The sequence below is a fragment of the Chrysemys picta genome, chromosome 3 (genome assembly GCF_011386835.1).
Source record: "Chrysemys picta bellii isolate R12L10 chromosome 3, ASM1138683v2, whole genome shotgun sequence".
Lineage (NCBI taxonomy): Eukaryota > Metazoa > Chordata > Testudines > Emydidae > Chrysemys > Chrysemys picta.
The window spans coordinates 159024795-159051636 of record NC_088793.1 but is presented as its reverse complement, the minus strand read 5'-3'; the positions used below and the strand labels follow the sequence as shown (position 1 = coordinate 159051636).

The 26842-nt window shown below is 42.2% G+C and overlaps 1 protein-coding gene across 6 annotated transcripts in view; it reads right to left on the bottom strand.

Moving 5' to 3' along the window:
* TP53BP2 (tumor protein p53 binding protein 2) overlaps window positions 1–26842 on the bottom strand; it is a 61265-nt gene extending 34423 nt beyond the window's left edge. For 4 of the 6 annotated variants that reach the window (XR_010600210.1, XR_010600211.1, XR_010600212.1 and 1 more), the window contains exons 1-2: window positions 26199–26513; window positions 2746–2893 (exon numbers count right to left, since the gene is read on the bottom strand). Coding sequence is in view for 2 of the 6 variants with exons in the window: in XM_008175183.4 (XP_008173405.2) it covers window positions 2746–2893; window positions 26199–26225 (175 nt within the window). In the remaining 4 variants the exon portion in view is untranslated. Of the gene's footprint in view, window positions 1–2745; window positions 2894–12073; window positions 12132–26198 lie in introns of those variants that run through there. The other 2 variants (XM_008175183.4, XM_065590629.1) reach the window with 2 other exon arrangements.

The window sequence follows — 26842 nt, the reverse complement described above, 5'->3', positions numbered from 1 at the left end:
TAACATACATACTCCTTCCTTTTAATTACTTTTCTTGGTAATTAAGGAAGTAGAAACAGTTTTCCTAGTCAAAAGTGATCTAGTAGCAGGGTATATGATGCCACACAGAGGATCACAATTTATTAAAGCTTGGCCTCCTATTCCTCAAACCAAAAGAGAATGGGAGCACTGTGGAGACAGTATGTATAGCTCCTGCAGAAAGAGCCCCTTATGCCTGTTTCCAGCAAATCTACTCGCCAACACTCACAGGAGATTTAATAGGCTCCAGGAACAGAAGCCAAAACTCCCTGAACCAGAGAAAAGTTTGTTGTAACATGTGACCAGACAAAAGAGAGGAGGAGGAAGTGATACCCAAAGAGTACCCCAGTAATTTAATTTGGAGAGCCCTAATTTTTCAAGATGAACCTCATAGTTCTTGTTTCTTCGTCAGCAGTGGAAGAGCCTGTCTCCCTGTTTGTTTTTTAAGTCACTTTACAGTTTTAATAACTATATTTATATAGCTGCCTGCCACTGAAAACAATTTTTCTAAACTGTCTAGCTCCTAAATCTCTGCAAAATAAAGTGGACTCATATTGCACAGCCTCATCTTAAAGGTGAGAAGAGTTGAACAGCAATTTTCTCACAGGATAAAATGTGATGCACTTGAAATAATTGGCCACTACTGGTGGCACATTAGTTGTTTCGGATCAAATATATCCCTTTCTAAATGTGTTTTTACTTCATACTACACCAAGGCATCTTTTTTTTTTTGTTGCCTTACACCATTTTCATTCATAGATTAATAGATTCCAAGGCCAGAAAGAGCCATTGTGATCGTCCCGTGATACCTTAGGCGAGAACACAGGCCATAGAATGTCTCAAAATAATTCCTAGAACAGATCTTTTAAGAAAAATAAATCTTGATTTTAAAATGGTCAGTGATGGAGAATCCACCATAACTGATTGGTTAAAAATTTACACCTTGTTTAAATTATTTGCTAGGAAATGCAATTTAAAACATGCAGATAGCTTTTATATTTGTGACCAGTAAATACTGGTTTTGTAGAAAGGTAAGTAAATGCTTGTGTTGAAAAATGAATACAAAATTCCATTAGTAAACACAAGAGTTCCCAGAATATAGGATATTAGTTCAATTTTTCCCCCAAAAAAACAAATTTCACTTGCCTCTTCTTACAAAAGAGAACACTCCATAGATACCAGTTTTATTTTTATATGGCTCATGACCACAGCTGTACAAACAGCATTTAGACATCACAAGGATAGGTGATGCATAAAACCACACACATAGGTCATTGCTTTATTGCTTGATTCTGCATCTCTTCTTGGAAAGTGCATTGGTCTCCATTACCTAGTCTTTAAAGGATCTCTTTCCAGAATACAACCGATACAGCTAATGACTGGGTTTTACAAATAAAACTCCTTATGTTTTATGGCCCTGAGTCTGCAAAAACAGGGAAGAAGTCCCACTGAGCTCAAAAGGACAATTAAATGTGCATAAGTGTTTGCAGGATGAGAGCCTATATCAGGGGTCGGCAACCTTTCAGAAGTGGTGTGCCAAGTCTTCATTTATTCACTTTAATTTAAGGTTTCGCGTGCCAGTAATACATTAACATTTTTAGAAGATCTCTTTCTATAGGTCTATAATATATAACTAAACTATTGTTGTATGTAAAGTAAATAAGGTTTTTAAAATGTTTAAGAAGCTTCATTTAAAATTAAATTAAAATGCAGAGCCCCCCAGACTAGTGGCCAGGACCCGGGCAGTGTGAGTGCCACTGAAAATCAGCTCACGTGCCACCTTTGGCACGTGTGCCATAGGTTGCCTACCCCTGGACTATATCAAGATCCTAACTGACATGCAAACTCCAAGGTTCTCTCTTTCTTAGCTAAAAGCATGTATACACAGTTCTCTTCCAGTGAGCTGTACAACACCACTTGGAAAATAAATTTAAGAGCAAAGATTCATAGTAACTATAAATTCAAAATAATGAAGCAACGAAGTAAACCAAGAACTTGATTTCATTTGTCTTTCTTTCTGGATTTTGTGATGATTAAGATGAAGTTGTACAATCAGTGAATTATACAATAAAAAATGCTTTCCTAGAAGGTCACTTAAAATTGGATTTGTGTCAGGGTTGTTGTTTTGTTTTGTTTTTTTTTGGGGGGGGGGGTTATTTATGCTGTATGAAGGCCTGGAAGCTTTTTTTGTTTGTTTGTTTTTTAAAACGTAATAATAAAAGAATGTGCTGCTTGTTTTAAAGGTTATAAATATGAGGAATGCCAAGTCTGATCTTCCCTGATTTTGCTGGAGAACCTCTTTGGGCTCTCAAAGCATAAGTATTGTTAATTCTCATGACTTAAAAATTCAACTCCCACCTTTTCATTTAGCAGTTATCCTGTCTCCAAAATGTTCATGAGGCACTGGAATTACATAAATCCCCAGAACACATTAAACCGTTTGTTTAAAATCCCTTCCCCTGTCAGTTGCTCAGCCTTCAGTCTCTAGACCCGCAGGACGTTACATTTCTCCAGTCACTACAGAGTCTTGCATATATAGCATGTATTTCCAGTGAAGAGCTTAACGGAAAGGAAGGCAAATGGTAAACTCTTCAGGGCAGGGACTATCTCTTTACTGTATGTTTGTACAGTGCCTACCACAATGAGGCCTTGGCCTCTAGGTGCTATGGTAATAAAAACAATAAAAGCAAACAAATAGAATGATCACAAAAGCTGCATCTCTCATACCTGAGCCAAACCACACTTCAGCCAGGTGGCAGTCACTCTCCCCAGGCTCTTTACACAGCTCCACAACATCTCTGCAGGTGGTTTCAGGTGTAATTGGCACCTCAGTGAAGTGTTGTTCATTGTTACTGAGGTACACAGTAAGAAACATCTGGAAGATAATGGCACACAGTTAGTAGAATACACAAGGTAGGTTGCATGCCACACCCATGTCCTTATTATTAAGCTCATCACTCTGCGCTTAAAGCACTTGGCACCATTCACTAGTGACCACTGCACATACAGTCCTAATCAAGACCACAAAAATTCACAGAAAAGTACTGAGCAAAATGAGATGCTAGGGAAGTCACTTTCTGTTTATGTAAACAGGCTACGTGTCTCAGTCAATCTGTTCTATATATTGCATCCCCATCCCTTGCTGAGATATTAGAGTTCTGAAAAAAAAAAAAAAAATCTGGAGATGCTTGTTCTTTCAGGCCAAGAGTTGAAAGAGGAGATGTGAAGCGTCAAAACGCTCTCTGCGTCACTCTAAGGTACACACACTGCTCAATGATTTGATGTAGAAGCAGAAACAGTCCTCTACAGTTCAGAAGTGTTCTTAACCAGGAACAACTTCCCATGAAGGAGAACAAAGGTAATTAAAGTCTGGAGAAAGATCTACTGGATAAGAAATGACAGTGGAAGCTAATAAATTTGGATTTATATAGCACTTGAGGATCTCCTACAGATAGCACAACTCAATTTATTATGCCCTTAAAAACATTCCCTGTATGCATACAAGGTTCCCTGTAAATGCAGTCAGAAACTAAATGTGCTTCAAAACTCATCTGGCTTCCTCTCTTAGTAACTCAGGGCTGGTCCACACTAACCCCCCCACTTCGAACTAAGATATGCAACTTCAGCTATGTGAATAACGTAGTTGAAGTCGAAGTATCTTAGTTCGAACTTACCGCGGGTCCAGACGCGGCAGACAGGCTCCCCCATCGACTCCGCATACTCCTCTCGCGGAGCAGGAGTACTGGCGTCAACGGCGAGCACTTCCGGGATCGATCCGGGATCAATTTATCGTGTCTAGACAAGACGCGATAAATCGATCCCAGAAGATCGATTGCTAACCGCCGGACCCGGAGGTAAGTATAGACGTACCCTCACTAATCTTTGATTAGGATTATTCAATACGAAAAAAGTTAAACAGCTACCTGCTCATCTTTGCTGTTATTTCTCTACTCTCTGCAATAGGAAGCTCAGATCTTTTTTTTTAAAATTTAAGAAACTATAGCCTAATTATCAGTGAAGATGACTTCAGTGGGAGCTGTGGATGATCAGCATCTCTGAAAACAAGGCAATCAGTTTGTTGTACACTACTATTTTAGAATCAAATTATAAATTTAAGAAGCCGACTCAAAAATTAAATAGGTTTATTTTGTCCCTGGAGCTACTCTGAATTTTGATTTCAACACTAGCTGAAAGACATAACTTCCAAAATCATAAATCTGTCAAATGTCTTCACAACAGCAATTACTCTGCTAAACCAATTGAACATTTTAATTGTAGGTCTCCTAGCAAAATATGTTCCAAGTCAACAAAAAAAACTGGATCTTGGAAGCCAGCCACGTTTATTCTCTCCCCCGCTTCCCCAAAGCTATGTTCAAGTCATATGGGGTAAAAGTGGACAGGCAAAGATTCTTTATGAACAATAGTTTAAAGATTCAAAATATGCTGGGCCTGAACTATGATTTAAGCAAGTTACAATGGAAATGTTTGTTTCCCTCCAACTGTAAAAAGGGAGCCATTACATCATGTACTTATTCCGCTGTTTTCTGTAGATACAGTAGGCCAAACTCACCTGGCATCATTGTACTCACTAGAGACAAATATGGCCCATCATATTGAGGACTTAAAATCTTTTGAGGAAAGGATGATGAACATAGTTTAAGGTGTGCGTTTGTCTGAGAAAGATCTTGTTTACTTGGTCAATGATTCTTTCAAATCCCTGGGTTCCTTCCCCTCTTCCCCCCCAAACAAGTAACGGCAGCTATCTTATTTACCTGAAAAACTGTCCAATTAAAGATATTCTAATATTTTAATTGACTTCAAACACTACAGTATACAATATTTCATGTTATACAGTCACCTGGAGTGGGTATGTTGAATTACCAGCTCCTAGGCTGTATCTGCGCTGGAGTACTAAACTACTGGTAACTAAACTGATGGGACCATACCCAAGTATCGACAGCCCAGTAGGTCTACAGTTCCTGGTACAGCTGCCTGAAGCAGTGGCATCTGAGAAATTTCAAAAGGCCTTCTGCAAGCAGTAAGAGAGCTAAAAGGAACTGAGGAAAAAGAGCTCGCAACTCCCATAATTCTTAAGTGAACTCCCATAAATGCCCTGGCACCATTTCTTAGTCATTGCATCACAGTGAAAGCAAGAGAAAAAGGTATGTAGGATGAGGAACAGAAAGGGAGTGAAGGAACAAGAAAGATAAAAGGGAGTAGGAAGAATGTGTGACATGCACAGGTGGCGATAATGAACGTGTGGTACTGAAGGAATGAGGAGTGAGGGGGAAAAAGGAAGGAAAATGGGGTGAGAGATTCCACTCATCAATTTTAAGATGAAATTCAGGAAGTCATTCATTTCCCACACAGAGAAAGAGAGAAGGAAGTTGTGAGCCCTGAAGCCCCTTCTCCTTCACTCTCCCGCCCTTGGCCGGAAGCAGCTAGTAAGTTCATGCTACGTGCCAGCCATGTATGCAGCTACACAGCCGAGGACTCTTGGTTGAAATGCTGAGCACTATTGGGGGCACTTTTCCATGTAGACCAGAGGTGTGTTACAGGCATGCTAAGGGGATCACACAGTGGTTAGCATTCCATATTTAACTAATGTGGAAAAGGCCATCATAACTGTTTGTGCAGTTTATGGGAAAGTGCCAATGATATGTCAATGGTAGTTAGGGGGCGAATCTATTCTCTCCCATAGGTTCTATTTAAAGCTTTCAAATTGAAGTTTTGAAGTTCAACTTTAAATTTACAACAATGCTCCATGACAAAACTCCAAACCCACATTTATACACACTATTTTAAGGAGAGTTTGGAGGTGGGGAAGTGACATTCCACCAAGCAGAGCTACCATGTAATCAGACACAGAACCAGAAACCAGGGAAAACAGTTTTGTTTTCCTTAAGCTCAGCCAGCTTTGCAGCTGCAGTGAAAACCTGGAGTTTTACAGGAATGTACAATACACCACCTTTTGTAGCATTAGCCCAGGACTGCCCCCACCACGTCACACTTTAAATGACTGCACACAAAATTATCTCCCAGGTCCTGTGTATCTGCAAAACGTGCTGCATCTGGGAACATTTGTTTTCAAGGATTCGCTTTCAGCTGGGAATGTTTTTAATTAAAACGAGCATAATCATGGGTATTATATGGAACCTCAGACAGCCAACCTAATACAAGATTATTCACTCCTCAAATGAGCATGACTAACTCCCACTGCTAATCTTGAGGTTTACATACACAAAGAGGCAACTGTTCAGAAAGGATCACAAGTTGCCATCTATACCCTGAAAATCGCAGATAAACCAAACTACTTTACCAGGTGTCAAGTAACAGAGGGGTAGCCGTGTTAGTCTGAATCTGTAATAGGGTTACCATACGTCCTCCTTTTCCGGACATGTCCGGCTTTTCGGCACTCAAACCCCCGTCCGGGGGGAATTGCCAAAAACCCGAACATGTCCAGGAAAATGGCGGCTCTGCTCCTCCCCTGACTCTTCGGCTCTGTTTAAGAGCCGGGCTGCCCGAGCGCTACCGGCTTCGGGCAGCCCCCAAGCCTCCGGGCCCTGCGCCGCCGGAGCCCGGGAGGGGAAGTGGGGCCCGAAGCCCAAGCGCTACCGGCTTCACAGTTTGCCGGGCAGCCTCCAGACCCTGCGCCCCCGGCTGGGCGCTTCCCCTCCCGGGCTCCAGCTGGGCTGGGGAAGCACCAGCCGGGGGCACAGGGTCTGGGGGCTGCCCGGTAAACCGTGAAGCCGGTAGCGCTCGGGCAGCCCTTTCCGCATGGCTGGGAGTGGGAGGGAGGAGGGGGTGGAGTTAGGGCGGGGAAGGGGCGGAGTTGGGGCAGGGCTGGGGTGGGGAAATGGGCTGGGCCAAGGCCCGTGGAGGGTCCTCTTTTTTTATTTATTAGATATGGTAACCCTAATCTGTAAAAAGCAACAGAGGGTCCTGTGGCACCTTTAAGAGTAAAGGAAGTATTGGAGCATAAGCTTTCGTGGGTGAATGCCCACTTCATCAGACGCGACTTGCGTCTGATGAAGTGGGCATTCACCCACGAAAGCTTATGCTCCAATACTTCCTTTACTCTTAAAGGTGCCACAGGACCCTCTGTTGCTTTTTACTTTACCAGGGTGTCCAACCTCCCTTAATGATGACTATGTCCAGAACATTTGTATTCAATGACAAATTGAAAGTGTATTCCCAGAGCGACATCAAGTAATTAACTGAAGTGTTTGGCTCAGCCCCCAGGATGTGGTAGGGGGCATGGCCTACCCAACTACCTGCTGCTCTGATGTGAGCCACTCCTTCCCTGCTGCTGCTATTCAGCACCTCCCACACAGGCCACCTACTACATCACAGAGGAGGGAAGAGGAAGCAGCACTGGCTGCTCCATTGCCTGGTAGGCTGTATAAACTCCAGGAAGAGCAGGGTAAGAGCTTGCCTGGCTCTGCCTGAGCCTAAAGAGAGTATCTAGAAAAGATGGCTGCCCTCCCCATCACCGCAACCTACAACAACAGCACAGAACAGGGGAAGGGCGAAGCTAAGAATCAGAAACCTTTTATAGCTCCCTGATTCGCTGCTTTGGCATGGGTTAGAGCAGCCACCAGGTTACTATAACTTGCACAAGCTAGCAAGGCTCCCCAAGAGATCACATACCAGCAGGGGATAGCTAACATGCAGCATGCACCAGCCACTCTCCCAATCCAACTCTTGACATGCTGCTCCATATCCCAGTGTGGCCCCTAGGCAGAGGCTGTGGGGAGGGAGGCATGGGAGTAGAATAAACTGGCACCATACCCACTGGGGAATCCACAGCAAAGGATGTTTGGGTGGTTTGCACAACTTAATTGGCATAAATGGTCCATAAGAGGCCAGAGAGCCAGTTCCAAAGTATGGACTATAGTCCTTGACCTTCTTGAAATATGTTTGGCCCCAAAACTCAAGAGATTGAACACCACCTCTCTAAATGGGCATGAGTTACTATGACAAAAGAAAAGCAACTTGTAACAGGTAAACCAAACCATTCAGTCTGAAGAAGAGGAGGAGAACAGTCAGATCCTCAAATGCTATTACAGACAATAGCCAATGAGGCTGAAAGCTCTGACAATTGCAATTAGCTCTGTGCCAGGTTTAATCTTGTTTAACTTTTTGGGGACTGATTTTCAGAAGTGCTGACCTTCCAAAATTCCAACTGAAGTCAACGGGAGCTCCAGGCGCTGGGCCTCACTGAACATCAGACTCTGAAATTCTCTGTTTTGCTAATATCCTCCCTTGGGATAAAGATATGTTACTTCTGGATGTGTCTTGCAGTTCAATTTCTAGTTTCTTTGGACACTAAAGACAGTCTCCTCCCACAGATATCCATTTAAATATGGGAGAATGTGTTCTGGTCACTAGTGGGGACAGGATCAACCATGCTCATCACGTGGTGGCAGGTATTAAAAAGGACTGATCATGGACATTTTGCCTTGTCTACACCAGTGTCTAAGATGTGTAGAATCATGACTGGTCAGGTGTCAAAAAATCATCTTATTTTCTAGCATAGACAGGACCTACGTGGACTTGAGTGTAGAGTGTTATTTGCCATTTATTTTGTTCTACTCCTTCGACAATCATGACTGAAAATTTTGCTTTGTTTTTTTTGTGATTGATGAAGGAGTTTTAAATGTAAAAGTGTTGGGTCCCAGCAATGTAGCTCGTGGCATATTCACCAGACACCGGAGATGAAGGGTAGATCTAGCAATGCCGGTTCCTGCACAGTTTACCATACATTTCAGCTGACAGTATTGTCCAGCCTAGAAAATAAACTTCGCAATTACGGAACCTCCAGCAAAGGAGAGACTTTAATCTGATGCACCAAGGACATTGGAGGAAACATGTGCACGTTCACTTCAGCCAGAGACCATTTTCCGAGCAGGTACACGTATCTTTAGAAATCCAAATGAAACGCACAACCCACAAGTGTTGAGATGACAAAGCAAAGTACATATTTATAAAGAAGAACTTTTCACATCTCTACAAAACAATGGACCAGATTCAGAGGCAAATCTAAAGGAATCCAAATTGGTGTAAATTACACCTTCTAGTCCCCTCATCATGAGTTGCAGCATTTTATTCCAATCCATGTAATTTACACATCATCTCTTTATATAACCCACTAAATTTGAACCAGAACACCCACTCAAGAGGCCGGAAAAGGAGGTGGTGTGTCAGGACAAGCAATTAGAAAGAGGATGTAAGGTGGTGTACATTAAAGCAGGCCACACCCTACTTTAAAATTTCACCCTCTTCTGTCTCATCAACATGCAAGTTACACCCACATAAACTTCCTGGGATTCACCTCTGAATCCCCCCCCCCTTTTTTTTTTTAATTTCAGTGACAGTATCATTTCAGACAAGTTCTTTTATATGTAGTTTAATACAGCACATATACTACTTCCCAGATCTCAACATTTGTGGATAACTATTTCTATTTCTTAAAAAAAGTTGCTGAGCTCTGCTTAAATGCAGATCTACATGCCCACAAAGGGTTTTAACTACAGCTCTGTCACTTTAAAAAACAGATTCAGTTTTCCTAAGTGCTATTAAGCCAAAGTTCAAGTAGCTGAGGAGATATTAGCAGTACACAGTTTATTGGCCATTCACCTGAGCAGATATGATGGTATGCTGAGAACCAGCTGTGTTTTCCTGTGTCAGAGGATATTACTATAATGATTAAAGTGTACTGGAGAAACTAAGGGAAAAAGAAATACACTTGTCTTTTTAACTTGGCTAGAGATGGACCATTGGTCAGAACGGCCATAGTGGGTCAGAAGTTCTTAACTTTAGCAGGGTCCCTTTTTAAGGGCCTGGGTTTTCCTTCCTTTACACTCTAAAAAAAGATGGTGGCAAAAATCTTCAAATGTGTAAAGTTGTTCCATTACATAATTTCGCATCAATATTTTAAATTAAATCTTCAGTTATACCAAATATTTTAAATCCCTAAGTGCATGTGTTGACTGGAAAACTCAATTATTATGCAGCTTCTCTGACAGCACGGATTAGGTAATTCCTGAAACTAACCTAAGTAAAAAGGACAGTCTGTACTTTCCCACAGGTTCTAGTCAAAGCTCTTATGCAGAAACTTTGAAGTTCAGCCTTTAATTAGCAGCAACCCTTTGAGACAAACTATACACATACTATAAACATATATATCTCACACAAGACACTATGTTCAAATATAGAGTTCATTAAGGGCCTTAAATTCCTTACATAATAATGTTTGCAGCATTGTTGTAGATATGATGGTCCCAGAATATGAAAGAGAAAAGGTGGGTACAGCAATATCTTTTGTTGGATCCACTTGTGTTGGTGAAAGAGACCAGCTTTTGACATAGAAATATGTTACTTCTGGGATGGGTCTTGCAGTTCAATTTCTTGTGTATTTGGACACCTAAAGACAGTCTCCTCCTGCAGATATCCATTCAAGAGCGAGGAAAATGTGTTTTGGTCCCTGGTGGGGACAGGAACAACCATGCTCAACACCTGGTGGCTTTTGAGCTTGTCTCTTTTACCAGCACAAGTTGATCCAAGAAAAGATATTATCTCACCCACCTGATCTCGCTACAAAAATAATGAAATTCAGGGTTAACCCTTTAACCTAACCCTGTTCTGCTCAGGTATAATACAGCACAAATGGTATAAGAGGCAACAACACTCTCCACTTACATAGCACCTATCATCTAAGCACTTTACACACAATAAGCCTCAACACAAACAGGCAAGCAAGTAATCTGGTCATTTTACAGATGGGAAAAACCCATTTTTACAGATGGGAGAAACTGAGGCACACAACAAATTGGCAGAGATACAAGAACCCAGTAAACCCATGAGAACACTACCCCTCTATAAAAAAGCATGAACAATTTTAATATTGTGAATGAGTCTAAGTGAGTGATGTCATTTCACCATTCAACTCTGAGGTTTCTCTGCTTTGTGAGTTTAAGACACACCCTTAATTTTAACATTCTTAAAGCACAAAAAGCTAGTTTTAATTCCCTAGATATTTATAGCAGCGCTAGGAAATGGTGTTGGAGAGACATTTCACAGTACACAGTTTAATGTCCCATCAAAATGAGATAGATAAATGAAATTCTTCAAATAGTGATGTGTAATAGAATCACATTTTCAGCACTGTTTGTATTGTATCTAAATTAGACAGCAAGCTCTTCAAGGCAGGGACCTCCTCTTCCCCCAATGATTCCATGCACAGTGAGAATGTATAAGAACATTTTAGCTGTATACTAGAAAGCCATCATTTCAGAGGTGCAGTAGCTGCTTTTAAAACAGTGTGTGGGAGGTGGAAGAACTACAAGAGCCAGATTCATATCTGGAATTAAAATAAATGGTAGAGTTATTTTCAGTTAGAGTACAAAAAAACAGTAACATAATGTTTTAGGGTGAATAAGAACACTAGCTATTAAACTGAAAAAGCAATTTGTATGAGAGAAATATATAGATGTAACTACTTCCAGGCAGAAACCTTGCATCCAAAGTTTTACCCGGAGTGTTTTTTTCTTCTTTGTAAAAACTCATTTATAAACAAGTCCTGGATCTTACCTAGCCCTGGAAAACACAAACACTGATGCTTCATCTTCACAAGCCAGCCATGAAGAAATCAGCTATTAAAATGTCTCACATTTCTGCTGACTTGACTGCAACTTTCTAAACAACAAAGTCAGCTGGTACAATGGCAGGTTTTTTATATTCTGATCATCAGAATTCCACACTGGTACATAGTTCTAGCTCTCAATTTAACAGGAGAGAGGCAGCATCTAAAGTTGTTACACCAAGTTTGTATCAGTAACAAAGTGATTCCTTTCATATCAAGTTCTTCAGAACATCTATCTGGTCTTCAATTGCCAGCCCGTTCAGACTCTGTATTTAGAGATTAAGGTAAACAAGAGGTTACATAATAGCCTTCCTCGAAGAAACACACATGATCCTGGCTCCTTTCATATTCAGCAGTTCACTTTAATAAGGTAAGACGCAACAGAAGTGTACAGATAAGTTTAATATTTACCTACAGCCGCACCCGATACACAAAGTATGATCCTTCCTTCTCAGCCACTACGCACACAACTCAGTTTATATTGTAGTGGCACTTAGCCATAACTATGAGAAAGGAAGTTATGATGCAAGGTAGGAGTGGTACAGTAGGAAGTACTGTATAATTGTTAAGATTATTCTGGTTCTAAATAAAGGACAGCCCTTCTTCCTTTTAATTGTATTGCAGGAGAATACAAGACTCTTAACCTTTAATCTAAAAGACACAGTAGTCTCCATTCTCTAAATTAGGTTAAAGATAATTTACACAACACAAACAGAAATTCTCACTGAAGAGATACGTGTTCCATTTTCAGAGAGATAAAACAACTTGTTTTCTATAAATATAGGGAAACAGTTAAGAGGAAGCTTTTTTAAGGGTCGGGAACAGTGAAAACACCACAAGACAGAAAAAGTACACTATGAACACTGATTTTTGCTACACCTCTACCCCAATATAACGCGACCCGATATAACACGAATTCGAATAGAATGCGGTAAAGCAGTGCTCCGGGGGGGCGGAGCTGCACACTTCAGCAGATCAAAGCAAGTTCGATATAACGCGGTTTCACCTATAACATGGTAAGATTTTTTGGCTCCCGAGGACAGCGTTATATAGGGTAGAGGTGTATTTTAAGTTTTTTCTTCACCCAGATCAGCGACACTGAGAAGTATCTGGAGACTATGCGACCAAAACCCAGGGACTTAATTTCCCTATCAAAATACAGTTATAATTGTACAGTGACGCTAGGTTTGGCTGCACCCCTCCTACTTCACAGATGACAATTTCTGTATTCCAGCAGATTTCTTGTGAGATCTCGTCTGTCTATACATCTGAACAGAAGCGAAGCATAATTATAGCTTAGATACTACCTTCATTACAAGCTCTCTTTCTGAATCATCTAATTTGGCCATATTTATTTTCTGAAGTTTGTCAGTCTAGAATTGTTTAAATCTGTTCCCAGTCTGATGTTCTTTACTTGCGCTGCCAGGAAGGACAAGAGGGAGGAATCCATTAAAGGGCCATTTACCAAAGTTGTAGCCAAAACTTTGAGCTATCCTACTCAGATCAAATATGAGCACTGGGATGCATCTGACCAAGCATAACAGAGAAAGGCGTTCTTCCTTTTATTGTCAGCTCTTGAACTGAGCAATTTACAAGAATCTTGATCTCAGAAGCACTCGATTTTGGTTATTAAAAACGTATTCTATTAGTTTATGTACAACAGAACATGCAGGCCAGACTTTCCATAAGCAGGACATTAGGAAAAGAGCAGTTCAAATAAAACTTCAAACATTAACATTTTGCCTTGGTACTCACTGCAAGTATTTAGCCAAAAGTTATACCTACATAAATGTGGTACTTCAGTTTTGTATCTGAATTTACAACCAAGCAGGCCTTGGATCAAGGGTATCTTTTAAGGTTGGCTATATTTTCATACCGCCAACATCCATAACATCAGTACTGAAAGCCAGATAGTTTGTAACTATTTCAAAGCACTTTAGAAGTGTTTTGTTTTCAGATTTTAAGAGTTACACAGGCTATATGATACAGAGAATAAGGATCTGTCTATATGCAGTTTTTGTAATGGTTTAAATAAATTGGTAGAAAGAGTGATCTAGTTAAATTAATGTAATCCCCTACTATGGTTGCAGTTATACTGGCATAAAGGGTCTTATATTGCTATAGTTTGTTTCAATGAAATTGTATATCAACATAAAACTGTAGCCACACTAGGGGGCTGAACCAATTTGATTAAATTAGTTTTTCTACTGATCTAGTTAAATCAGTGCAGAAAAACTGGGTGTAAACAGACCCTAATATGTTCCTGAGATTGTATGACAGAACATACAACTCTTTTCACAATGACATCTATACTCGGAACTCCCTTCCTACACATGTTCCCAAAGTGTCCACTAACCACTTCTGCATGGCCTCTCAGTGACAACTAGTCAGCCATTTTGTATCATTAACACTTAACAAAAACCTAACTAAAACAGATGGCATGAAGGTTTGATCTTCAGCCACTGATTGAACAGTACAGTCTGTCTAAATAAGAGCTCAATCCTCCTACTGAAGCCAATGAAAGACAGACCAGGCCTTTGGATCATATGCCCCTTCTGGCAGACACTGCATTGCTCAACCCAGTCTGTGTTCAGTCCTAGCACGCAGTCAGGGTTCAAAGAGCAATTAATACACTTTTCATCCATACAAACTCAATACCCCCCATTTCTAAAAACAGATATTACACTCTAAAACAGAAGGATCTAACCTACTCAACATAAGCAAAGAAGTTTGCAGATGCCTCTCTCCTCCCTGTTAAGTACTGCAACATACTCTGCATGGAACAGAAGATGGCATCTAAGCACAATGAATGGGGTTATGAAAGCAACAACCATAAGCCTGGTTTCAGAGTAGCAGCCGTGTTAGTCTGTATCCGCAAAAAGAACAGGAGTACTTGTGGCACCTTAGAGACTAACAAATTTATTAGAGCATAAGCTTTTGTGGACTACAGCCCACTTCTTCGGATGCATATAGAATGGAACATACTATATGCATCCGAAGAAGTGGGCTGTAGTCCACGAAAGCTTATGCTCTAATAAATTTGTTAGTCTCTAAGGTGCCACAAGTACTCCTGTTCTTTTAGCCATAAGCCTGAACGGTCTTCCTTTTCTCTGCTGACATCAAACCCATAAGGAATCTTTGTATTTATTTATTTATTTTAAACTGTTCCTGAAGCTCAACTGCCATGCCACTCCACCTGGAATCAGCAGTGCTGTTACGTCAGCAGCCTTCCCGGGTGGCAATAGGCCAGCAGAAAGGCTTTCAAAGAGTTCCTGTGGGATGCTATTGTAAAAAACTCAATTGTTCTCACTGGCCTTTCAAAGCACACGTGTTCCCGCAATGAAAAAAGGAGCTAAATGTTTCTCAGTGTCCATAGCAAATGAATAAGGTTCTATACCAGCTGTGATCTGTACATAAACTTTCTTTCAGGAAGCCCAGTGGTGAGATGGCAGCACATTTAACCCACGCTACTTCTGAGGAGACCAGACTATCATGGACAGGTGGCAGTTGCACCACACACACTTTGCTATTTGCTGGCTAACTGATGTCGGTGATACCGCAGGGGGTTTAAAGTATTTACTCTCCTCTTTTCCACCTCACACTTAGAAATCACACTGCTAAGAAAAGATGACTGATGCTTCCGCCTCAACCAACAGGAATACCCATAACCCAAAACCACACTTAACTCAACTCTAGCCCATAAATCATAGCAAGGTCAGGTAATTATGGGGAAAGATTTCCCTAGATCAGGTGAATTTATCACCTGTTTCTAATGCTAGCTTCATGAAGCTGGGGGAGAAATCTGGGGGTGGGTCTGACCTGGCTCCGGATGCCATGCAAGGAAAAAGTCAGTCCTGTCCTCCCCAGCCCAGACTAGCAGCTGAGCCTAGTGCAGGGGCAGGAGCCACCAGTCAGGTCTTCCCCAGTCCTGCCTCCTGCCCCACAGTGATTTACCTCTCTGCTGGCTGCCCTGGGCACCCAAAACATACTGCTGAGGAGGGTCAAATGACCACTCTTGTGGCTTCCCTTTGCTTCCCAGTCAGAAAGTCATTTTTCTGCAGGGAAGCAAAGAAATCTGCGGGGGACAAATGCTGCACATGCGCAGTGGCGCAGAATTCCCCCAGGAGTATTTCTTGTTATTTTAATGTGTCTTTTGGACCCGAGAGCAACACTCCTCCTCCCTTTCCTTTCTCTGAGCAAAGCCTGCTTGTTGCCTGTTCGTTCAGTTTCAGCTCTGCTTCTGCTGGTACAGGTGAACACCTCCTTCTGGGGCCTGGGAAGGGATGGGCATGATCAACAAACCAATGAAACTGACAGACACAAGGAGTTTTCAAATACACAATGCAAACAAAACTAAAAGATCTCTCTCTAGTCTTTCAATTATAATGATTTTAGACACCATTTGTAACAATAGGTACAAAGTTTTCATATGGAAGTGGAATTTTCAAATTGACAACACCCTCTAAGGTCTCTACGTCAGCTGCACCACCTGTAAAGTGATGATAGTACTTACTCCGCCCCCACCTCTCCCCCCCCCATTAACAAAGTGCTTTGAGATCTTCAGATTAAGACATCCTTAGAGCTAATTACTACTTTCATATCCTCTCTTCACCAAAATGGGCTTGTCAAGAGTGGCACAGTAATGAAGTGCAGCTAGTGAAAAAAATTTAACACACAAGGATTGTTTCAGAGAGTAATGTTGAGAACCTCCACCCCCAAGGTAAAAAACAGAGGGAATGGAGTGACAACGAAATGTGTTAAAAACAAACAAAGCTCATTTGATAATATCTCTGTAAAGAAACACAACCTCATTACTTAAACACAGTAGGTACCCTGGCACCAAGAAACTGACAGATAATTCCAGAAACTCTCCCTTAAAACTCAGCTCAAGAGAACTGTTAGCTTTAGCTTTGCACTACTACAGCAAAACAGAGTAAGAGTCTGAATTTAGATATAAATTATGTGCTTAGGAGTTAACCTCACAGAACTGAGGAATCAAGGCTGAAGAAAAATTCTTAACTTACTTGATAAAATGAAAATGTGCCATTTTAAATGGATCTCAAAGTATCAGACCTAGCTACAAAGATTGAAGGTCTTAAAGGAGGAGCGTAAGGGGAGCACTCAGTAGAAAGCTGATTTTAAACTTCTTTTCAGCCCCATCCAGTCAGTCAGGGTTCAAATCTGCTCAGAGGCACAGTACAGAACACAACGGGCTCAAGGTTCCCTAGCATCTATATATCAACAACTACAAAACCCTGCTGAAGCATGCGTGGAGAAGATACGATTATTTCAGACAATGACATATATATATATATGAGAATGAAACTGACATACACAAGTGTCCCAGTTAGTAGATCTACAACCTATCCTGAAAGATGATCCTTTACTCTCACAGATCTTGGGAGACAGACCTGTCCTCGCTTACAGACAACCCCCCAACCTAAAGCAAATACTCACCAGCAACCACACATCACTGAACAAAACCACTGACCCAGGAACCTATCCTTGTAACAAAGCCCGATGCCAACTCTGTCCACATATCTATTCAAGTGACATCATCATAGGACCTAATCACATCAGCCATACCAGCAGGGGCTCGTTCACCTGCACATCTACCAATGTGATATATGCCATCATGTGCCAGCAATGCCCCTCTGCCATGTACATTGGCCAAACCGGACAGTCTCTACGCAAAAGAATTAATGGACACAAATCTGACATCAGGAATCATAATACTCAAAAAACAGTGGGAGAACACTTTAACCTGTCTGATCATTCAATGTCAGACCTGCGGGTGGCTATCTTACAACAGAAAAACTTCAAAAACAGACTCCAAGGAGAGACTGCTGAGCTGGAATTGATATGCAAACTAGACACAATCAACTCAGGATTGAATAAGGACTGGGAATGGCTGAGCCATTACAAACATTGAATCTATCTCCCCTTGTAAGTATTCTCACACTTACTATCAAACTGTCTGTACTGGGCTACCTTGATTATCACTTCAAAAGTTTTTTTTCCTCTTACTTAATTGGCCTCTCAGAGTTGGTAAGACAACTCCCACCTGTTTATGCTCTCTGTATGTGTGTATATATATATCTCTTCAATATTTATTCCACTCTATATGCATCCGAAGAAGTGGGCTGTAGTCCACGAAAGCTTATGCTCTAATAAATTTGTTAGTCTCTAAGATGTCACAAGTACTCCTGTACTTTTTGCGGATACAGACTAACACGGCTGCTACTCTGAAACCAGTTAGTATGACTCCCAGGAGCAGAAGTCAGGAGATGAGAGCTCCATTCCCACCTCTTCCACTGACTGCTGCATGATCCTGGGCAAGTCACTTAGCTCCTCTATCTTAAGTTTCCTTTTATACAACTCCATGATCCACAGCAAAGAGTGCTAAATAAAAAAGATATTGTAGCAACTAACAACTCAAAGAACTGCACCGAACAACTCAAAACCATTAATATATCAGAAGCTTTTCAAGCCTTTGGATACGAGAGCATCCCTATTATTTACTCAATTTCAGACACTATACAGTATAATCTAACTGGATCTCTCCCACAGCAGCTTTTCCACATCAGTTTCACGTTAAACATAAACAGTTTTTTTAAAAGTGCCTAGTAAATGTTTTAAAACACTGCAGGAAGAACAGGCCAAATCCATTCATGTATGTTTTAGTCTCATAAAATTGATGTTATAAGTATTAAAACTGAGACAACAACAAAATAGGATAGAAGAACAATTTTTCCTTGATCTTAAATGGCTCCCACAACACACTTACCTCAGTGTAGTTGTGTGTCACCTACACACATAACCCTCTATCAAAAGGATCTCTTCATGCTAATCGATGTTAGAGCATGTACAGTGGGTGGTTCTGTAATGCAGAACAAATGGATACAGAAGTATCTACTCAAATACCTGGCATACCTACCTCAGACTGATAAAAATAGAAGAGGGAGTGAGGAGTTATATCCAGTTACCACAAAGAAAACATTCTTGATACTAACATCACTTAAAACAGAAACTGGAGATTTCTAAACACATGCAAAACTGGCTTTGCACTAAACATTACTGTAGCACTATTAGTAACTATGATACAAGTGGTGATGTCATTGGTGTGACTAATTTTAAACTGATTACAGGACTAATAGCAAGAACAAAAATATCAGTGATTAACAGCAGCAAGATGGGAATTGGTTTCTACCTTAACATTTCTCGTAACAAGGAATCTTCATGGATTACAGCAAGAGCATTATTCGCCTAAAATTCTCATCCAAGTGACAGGATTAGCTATCCCACACCATCTGCAATTGTCATTCATATCTCCCACATTCAAAAAGTTTGGAATTTCCTCAAACAGTTTAGCAACAGTGGCTAAAAGCATCATATAAAAAGATGACTATTTCACAGGATACCAAAGAACTCTGTTGACCTTTATACACTATACCATCTTGAAGTCAAACAAAAGGCCCTGTTTCAAGCTCCTTAATCGTTTCTTACTGAACTTATTAGGGGTTTTGCCTGAGTAAGAGTTTTATTTGAGTAAAAAGTGAGCAAGAAGAGTTAAAACAGGGCTTTAAGAGAGTAATGCTGTGAAAGAGCAAAGAGCAGGATAGCTTGATGTGCTCGTGACCTCATGAATGTGATCACCTTCCAGCTTCCGAAGTATTAAATAACCCTCTCTTTGATACTAGAACTGACATTTGTGTACATTCCCAGGGTAACAAAGGAACCCTCCAACCTCTTCCCCAGGGAGGTCACAGAGATGTGAGGAAATAAAGTTACTCCCCTTCCCCGATGCTATAACAGCCAAGCCAAGAAAGCCACTCTAACCAAGTCATTTTTGCAGTGCGTCCCACCTCCTTATTCACAGGGCCTCCCTTTGAAAGGGACAAGACCCTGCCCTATTGAACAAGCTCAGTAAGTTCAGTGACATGCATTGTGGGGGAAAGGAGATCTCCCAGGCAGATTGCTAACAAGGAGAGCTGGTAAACAAACCCAGAAAGCATTTTAAAGCCAACTTATTATCATAATTAATTTGAAATGAACACTGGGCACACTGCCACTTTAAGACAACATATTTGTTCATTTATCCACATTCTGGTATCTCCATTGTACCTGCCTCTATTAAAACTCCGTTGACCTCCATGCAAATTAATCTAGCATACAGCTCTTCAGACAGGACCTTCATTAATAAAGCGGAGATCCCATCTGGCAACAGCCACAGAGGAAAGGAAATGTTTTATATGAAGTGTCCAACCCCACCTCTCCCCATCTGATCCTTCTATGGACTGACCCATGCAACAGTAACAACAGGAAACCCACAAGGCATTCACAGTCTGAATGAATTCCTGATGAATAGACGGATCAGGAGCAAAACCATAATAAGTGATTTCCCAGGACTTCCACAGACTGATCTAGTGTGGAAAAAAAATGAAAGATCATTTGTGATGAAAGCACTTAAAGAAACTGACATACTGAACAAATTGTAATGTACTACAAAATACAGATTTCAGGTAAATATTTTCTGGGAGAATGGGGTTGTTTGTAAAGAGGGACAACATAGAAATACATTTTATTTTAAAATCATTTCACAAATAGGAAGCTCTTGATCAATGGACAAAAAAGCCCATTGTTTTAACAAAAAACTGCTGAACTATAGGTGTACAGGAAACAGTATTTACTGTCATGATTCACAATAACAAATCATGACAACTCATTGTCTGTAAAATGCCACTCACACCTAATGTACTGTAGGGAAAGAAGACCAGCAAAACATGTTCTCAGAATTATTCAGCATTCTATGCAAAATATCCCTGAAATTAAGATCCTGAATACCATGTATTAAATTATTTTATGAAATAATATTTTGGTAACATTACTAAGTGACTTGCATTAGCTAAAATGTCCAGAATTACATTTAATAGTTATCCAATGTATACCAAGCCCTTAAACAAATTAGGAGATATAGCTCCTGCCTTGGGGTGCTTACAATATAAGCCCCAGTAGGGCAATCAAATTCACGCTAAAGTCAGCTGGGTGTCACAGACACAGAGGTCTGGCTGCGTGGATCCCGTTGCAGGACTGGAGCCTAAATAAGCAACACACAAATCAAGGAAAGTGATTCAGGGTCAACAAAAACAACTGTTTATCTGCATTATACTGTAGACAGACATTTTTTCCTTATCTAACATTAAGGTAGTGAATACTTACTGAAGATGCATGTCTATGCTTAAAATGCAAAGTATTAAAATGGGTCTGTAAATCCCAAGTAGTTAAAACCAGATTTTCTCATAATACCATTGAGGGAAGTATTTTAGTCAAAGAAAACTGCACTAGATGGACCACTGATCTGATCCAGTGTGGCAATTCCTATGTTACTATTCAATGGAACATCCAAGGGGCCCTTGAATGTTCATTTCTTTAGAGTGCTCTAATCACTGGGCTATGACATACTCTGTGGTCAGGGCGCTCAGTCTCTCCTGTTGAAGGTGTTCCACTGTGGATAAATAATTAAAGAGTTATTTGGCAAGAGTGAGAATGACTCTGTAACCTAGGTGGAAGCCCTAACCACTAGGAGGTAGGCGATGCAAGGTCTCGTCCTCCTGCTCCAAAGACTTTATTTAAACACAGCTTCAACAGGAGAGACTGAGGGAAATCTACATCAAGATATCCCATAGCCCAGTGGTTAGAACACTCTGAAAAGTGTGGGAGACCCTGTTCAAATCCTTTGTCCCCCTCACGCAGAGTGGGGAATTGAACCCTGGGCTCCCACATCCCAGGTAAGTGCTCTAGCCACTGAGCTAAAACGTACAAGGCACGCAGCGGCATTGCCTTCTCTGTGCACCACCACCACCCCTTCCTCCTCCTCTATTTTGCACTGAGCAAAGCAAGTACCTGGCTCATTCTCACAGAAACAATTTTGGCTCCTAAGCAACTTCACTCCAGGAGAGGGATTCCCAGTTGTAGATCATAGGTGCCCCTGCTGCAACCCAGACTTAGGCACCAATCTCCAGGAGAAGGGTAGGCATTTGGACACACCCTTCTCATTGGCATCTCCCACTGGCTAGCTTAGCCAACTCCCCACCTAGTGTGCTGGCTTCTGTAGAGCACATTCCTAGGCACCTCTCTCCTCCATTTATCGCCTAGGGAGCCTCGCACCAAACTCGACATTGTGGATCAGCATTGTTCCCGTGATTGCCTGGGTGCCTAAATGTTGGGAACTGCAATGCTCTGCATCACAACACCTAAGCCCATCTATAGAGCCAGACCTTAGAGCGATTATGACCAACAAGGATTTCAGACTGAATTGAAGCCTCTGCCTGTAACAGTCTCTGCATTAGCTCCATCTGTGAAACCTCCCACCCTTTCAGCAAAGCTATTTATCCAGCACACATAATGACGCAAATTATTTCCTAACATCTACTCATCTTTATGGTAACAATGCAAAACACGTAAAGGGGACCAATTATGTTGCAGAAAGCTATGCTATTTTAGAAAATGTGCCAGCTTCTCATCGCAACAAAACAGTACAAATCGCACCCCATCTGTTGAAGGCTTGTGGGAAGGTGAAAATTTTATATGGCTCATTTAATTCTCTGACTTTAACCCTGTCACTACTTCTGCATGCATTTCTAAGGTGCCATCAGTTTACCTGTACACAGAGGTAATTCATTACTCTCTTGCAGAATTTAACAACACGCTTCTGGTACATGGTTACAACAGCAACTTAGTTGCTACGCATCATCACTGCAAGAAAGACTTCAGTTGTAATGCTCCTCAGTAACCAGAGTAGCTACTCTATTATTTAACACCATATGTATGAATTGCACTGGATGGGGCAGGAGAGAGTATGACCCTGGTGTCAGGGCGTTCGGTTGGATTGTTTTATTGGGGAAGGAAGACATAAGATAGGGAAGAAGCAGAGGAAAATATAAAAGCTACCACAAAAGGAATTTAAAAAAAAAAAGGGGGGGGGGGAGAGAAGGGATTGGAAGATGCTTAAGGACCACCTTCCTATTCCTCATTCAGCAGCATGGATGAAGATATTTATGCCCATAAGAGTCCCACCATCACACCAGGAAGGAGACCGCTCTCCTAAAGTGTCAAGCATGGTACATTTTGGTTCAATGTCATTCCTGGTTGCTATACATTTGGTTAGACAAATATTACATAATACTCTTTCAGCCAGACTCCAAAATCTCATCATTTAAATATGATTTTTGCAGATACAAAACAGTGTTAATCAACAAAAGAGGGTGATCGGGTAAAAGAAACTGCAAAAAAAAAAAAAAAAAAGAGTGCAAGAAATTGTTTTAAGACTTGCTATTATTTATGTTCCCAAGTGTTTTTAGCACAACTTGGGCTCCAGTTCGTTTCTGTTCATATCCATTCAGAGTGTGTTTACTACAGAGGAGATTTTCAAGGGGCTGTTTAGGCACCAACTCCCAGTGGGCAGCTAACTGCTCTTTGTGTCTTTTGAAATCTCCTCCTACATCCCCCAATTAATGTAATTATTAGAAATGAGAGCCTGTAGAGCAACAAAATATGTTATAACCTTTAAAAATGCTGAGTTCTAAATCCACTATATTTGCACTCTAGTATTAAGCCACTTAACCCATTCTAATTTAGACTGATCCATTACTTTATGTAGTAAACACAGTATGGTAAAGGTTGCAGTGATCCCTTTATTTTATTAATTAAAAGCAGAATGACCAAGATTTGAGTCAGCATGCAATGGAAGTCTGAGCACCTACAGCAATTCATGCACTGGCACTTGTCTCAACCAACTACTGAAAGGACAGACAGAAGTAGATTTGAAATGGAGGTGGCATTCAAATAAAGAAGGAACAGAATTGTTTGGGGATACTTTGGGATGATCTTCAGAGACAGGCTGTCAGCTGAGAAGGGTAGTCTCTTGTACAGATTTACTGTCTGGTGACAGAATGTTTACTTAATTATGATAATCCTTGAATTATCACCTTGCTACTTTATACATTGCTTTTTTTCCCCCTCAGATTTCCATGGGCTGATGACAATATAATTCTCCAAAAAGTTTGACTACTTTAACTTTAGCTACACCAATAGTGATTGCTCTCTATTTAATTACACCAATTAAAGTCACTTACTCCTCCCTTGATTTGTTCTGCTGGACTAAAATCAACCCTCATCATTGCCTCTTCAATGGGGAGGAAAGAGTGATAGGAAAGGGAGAAGAGACATTAGCTTCTCTGCAACAAGCAAACCACCAGCCTGAGATACTCAAGTGTCATCTCCTTATAAATGGCCATTCTCTTCCTGTTTATGGATCCCTACTTCAGTCAGCTTCCAGGGTTTGTAATGGGAAGGTGTTTTTAAATTGACAATATGCTGCATCAGAAGAATACAATTCCCCAATTCTGCAAATACACTTGTGAATAACATTATATACATGAATAATCTCACTGAGTTCAGTGGGTCTATGCAGCAGTGTAAAGTTACTCATACACATAGTGTTGGCCCTGATTTTGCAAGCACTTGGAGAGCAAGGCCATATGCATGGAACATGCACACACTACAACCTACAATACTCAAAGCAATCTCCATTCAGGCTTTCCTAGAAGCACAAGAATTCCCAACACATTTTATTTACTTGTAATCTGCCATTCTTAGAAATAACAATGGTTCATCTGGGGCTCTATTGGTTGCTGGTTAATACCAAATATTCGGAGATACTATTACTTCTGACTTGGCCCAATTGCAACATGGGGATTAAGGACCTCCCTCTTCCCACAGTCAGAGGTTTTGTGCCAAAGCAAAACCTTTCTATCCCTTCATTCAACTTCAGCTGTATTCATCTTAGGCCTTGCCTTCACTAGAAACAAAGATGAGTTTTTAAACTCATGTTAGAACCATAGGGTAGACAGAGCACTTTGTATTTTAACACAGTTAGCTGGTAGGGGTCAATTCTAAAGTATTAAAAAATACACCTTTTTTACCTAGTGTGGACACAACCTTAATAAACTACAAATTTCTCTTGGTAATTTCTACTTCAATGTCAATAGGAGAATATCCTGAAACTGGGCAAAACCAGTTTATTTTGTAAACAACATGGGCATTTATCCTCCTGGAGCTTGGGCAATTTAAAAAGAAAACAGATGTAGGAAATCTCAAGGCCGCATCAGGGGTTTGTGTCTAGACAAAATTTAGGAACTCTAATTTGCTAAGAATTGTTCACGAATTTGTTATGTAGAATGTGCAAACTCACACCGAATAAGCTAGAGAGAACAAAACAATTTAGCTTATTCAGTCCCTCCTCCTGCCAAAGAGGCCAGTTCCACCCAAAACATCTAGAATTCTCGAAGTGGAACAAACTCAACGTTTAGGGACTGTTGTGCATCTGAAGATAATTCAGACTGACGGCTGGTTAAATCCTTAATAAAAAAAAAAATCAGGGGAACTATCTAAGGCAAGAAGAGCTGGTGGGTGGGAGGAGTAAGGGAAGTGTACGGCGAACCCTTCCCTCCGAAGGCTAAACGTCACCGTCCCTTTAAATGGGTGGAATGTTGCCGTCACTGTTGTTTCACCAACAAGCTACCTGTTCCCCCGCAGTTCACGCCCCAGTGCACTGCGCAGCCCCCACCAAGCCCTGCCCCGCAAGCCTAGCGCCTATCAGGGCTCGCCACTCCTATAATACTAACCTGGGGCACTTTTCCCCACAAGGTTCGCTATTCTCCCCTAGAGGGCTCTTTACACTGATCTCAGCGTGAAACCGGAGCAAGCAGAATAGCTGTAAACACTGAGAGTAGAGGGGGGGGAAGGAAAATCCCTCAACACAAACCAGCTCAGATTCGGAACAAAGAGCTAATCTGACGGTCTCCCCCAGCTCCTCTGTCTCTGCCTCTACAATGGCAGGATCCATTTTCTCTTCCGATGTTTACCGGCGCTATCAGACCCTTCCCTAGATAAGAAGTCAGCTCTATTTGCTGACGCGAGTCTCCAAGCAGCATTGCCCCAGCGTACATACTGAACCGGGGGGCGAGATCCACGCGGCTGATCCCACCCGCCCCCCATCTCTGAAAACCGCCAGGTTACTACCATGGAGGTACCGAGAGACCCTGGAGTCAGGAGCGAAAGGCAATTTCCAGTCTGAGTCCGAGCTTCCCCCCCTTCCAACTTTCTCCACGAAACTCCCTCTGGCCTGACTCTGCCCACGCTTGGCCCCACACGCCCACGCACTGAGGGACGTGTTGGTGCCAACGAGTCACATTTGCTGATCGCGGCACCCCCGAGACTGAACAATAGGGGATGGGAGCAGAGTCCAGCCCCCACCAGCCCCACGTGTCCCCCTTAGCCCCCCCACCACCACCAGAGACCAAGTGTGAAAAATCGGGACAGAGGGTGGGGGGGAGGGGCCTATATAAGAAAAAGCCCCAAATATCGGGACTGTCCCTATAAAATCGGGACAGCTGGTCACCCTGCACTGCCCCCCCACACACCATCCATGTCTGCTTACTGCCCCCGCTCTTCCCGGCCGGGACCCCTCACTCACCGGCATCATCTTGGAGCCGAACCGCATGGAGGCGGATGGTGCCGGGTCGCCCCACCCGAGACCGAGGAGACCACTGGCCGGGGCCTGGGGAGGCGGAGCGGCCTGCGGTGCCCGCTGCAGCTCACAGGGGGCCGGGCAGAGCTGGGAACCTGTTGCGAAGAGGAGCCCGGCCTGCGCCGCACTCAGCCCGATCCCCGCCGGGCACTGGCGTCCGACCTCGCTCAGCCCCCAGCGTCGCCGCCGCTTTGTCGCCTCGGAGACCCGCTCTCCTCGCCGCCGCCCCCGGCTCCACTCTCCGAAACTAACCCCAAAGCCCAGCGATTGGCGAGGAGGAGCCGAGAGTCCCAGCCCCGCCCGGATCCCACCCCCAGGAGGGGCCGGCACAGGCAGGGCCAGCTCCCCAGCTCTCTCCTAAGCCCGTCCCCTCCCCGGGCTCGCTAGACAGCGGGGGGTTTTGCTTTGTGTGGGATGGGAGGGAAGCTGCCCGAGAGCGCCGTTTATGGGGCTCATCCGCCTCCCTCACAGAAACCCCCCTTGAGTTCACCTCCCTTGAGGGCTCATTCCCCCTCTGATGGGGCGTCCCTCCCTGCTGGCTCATCCCGCCCCCTCCCCCAACTTTCTGGGCCCCAATCCCTACCCCACCC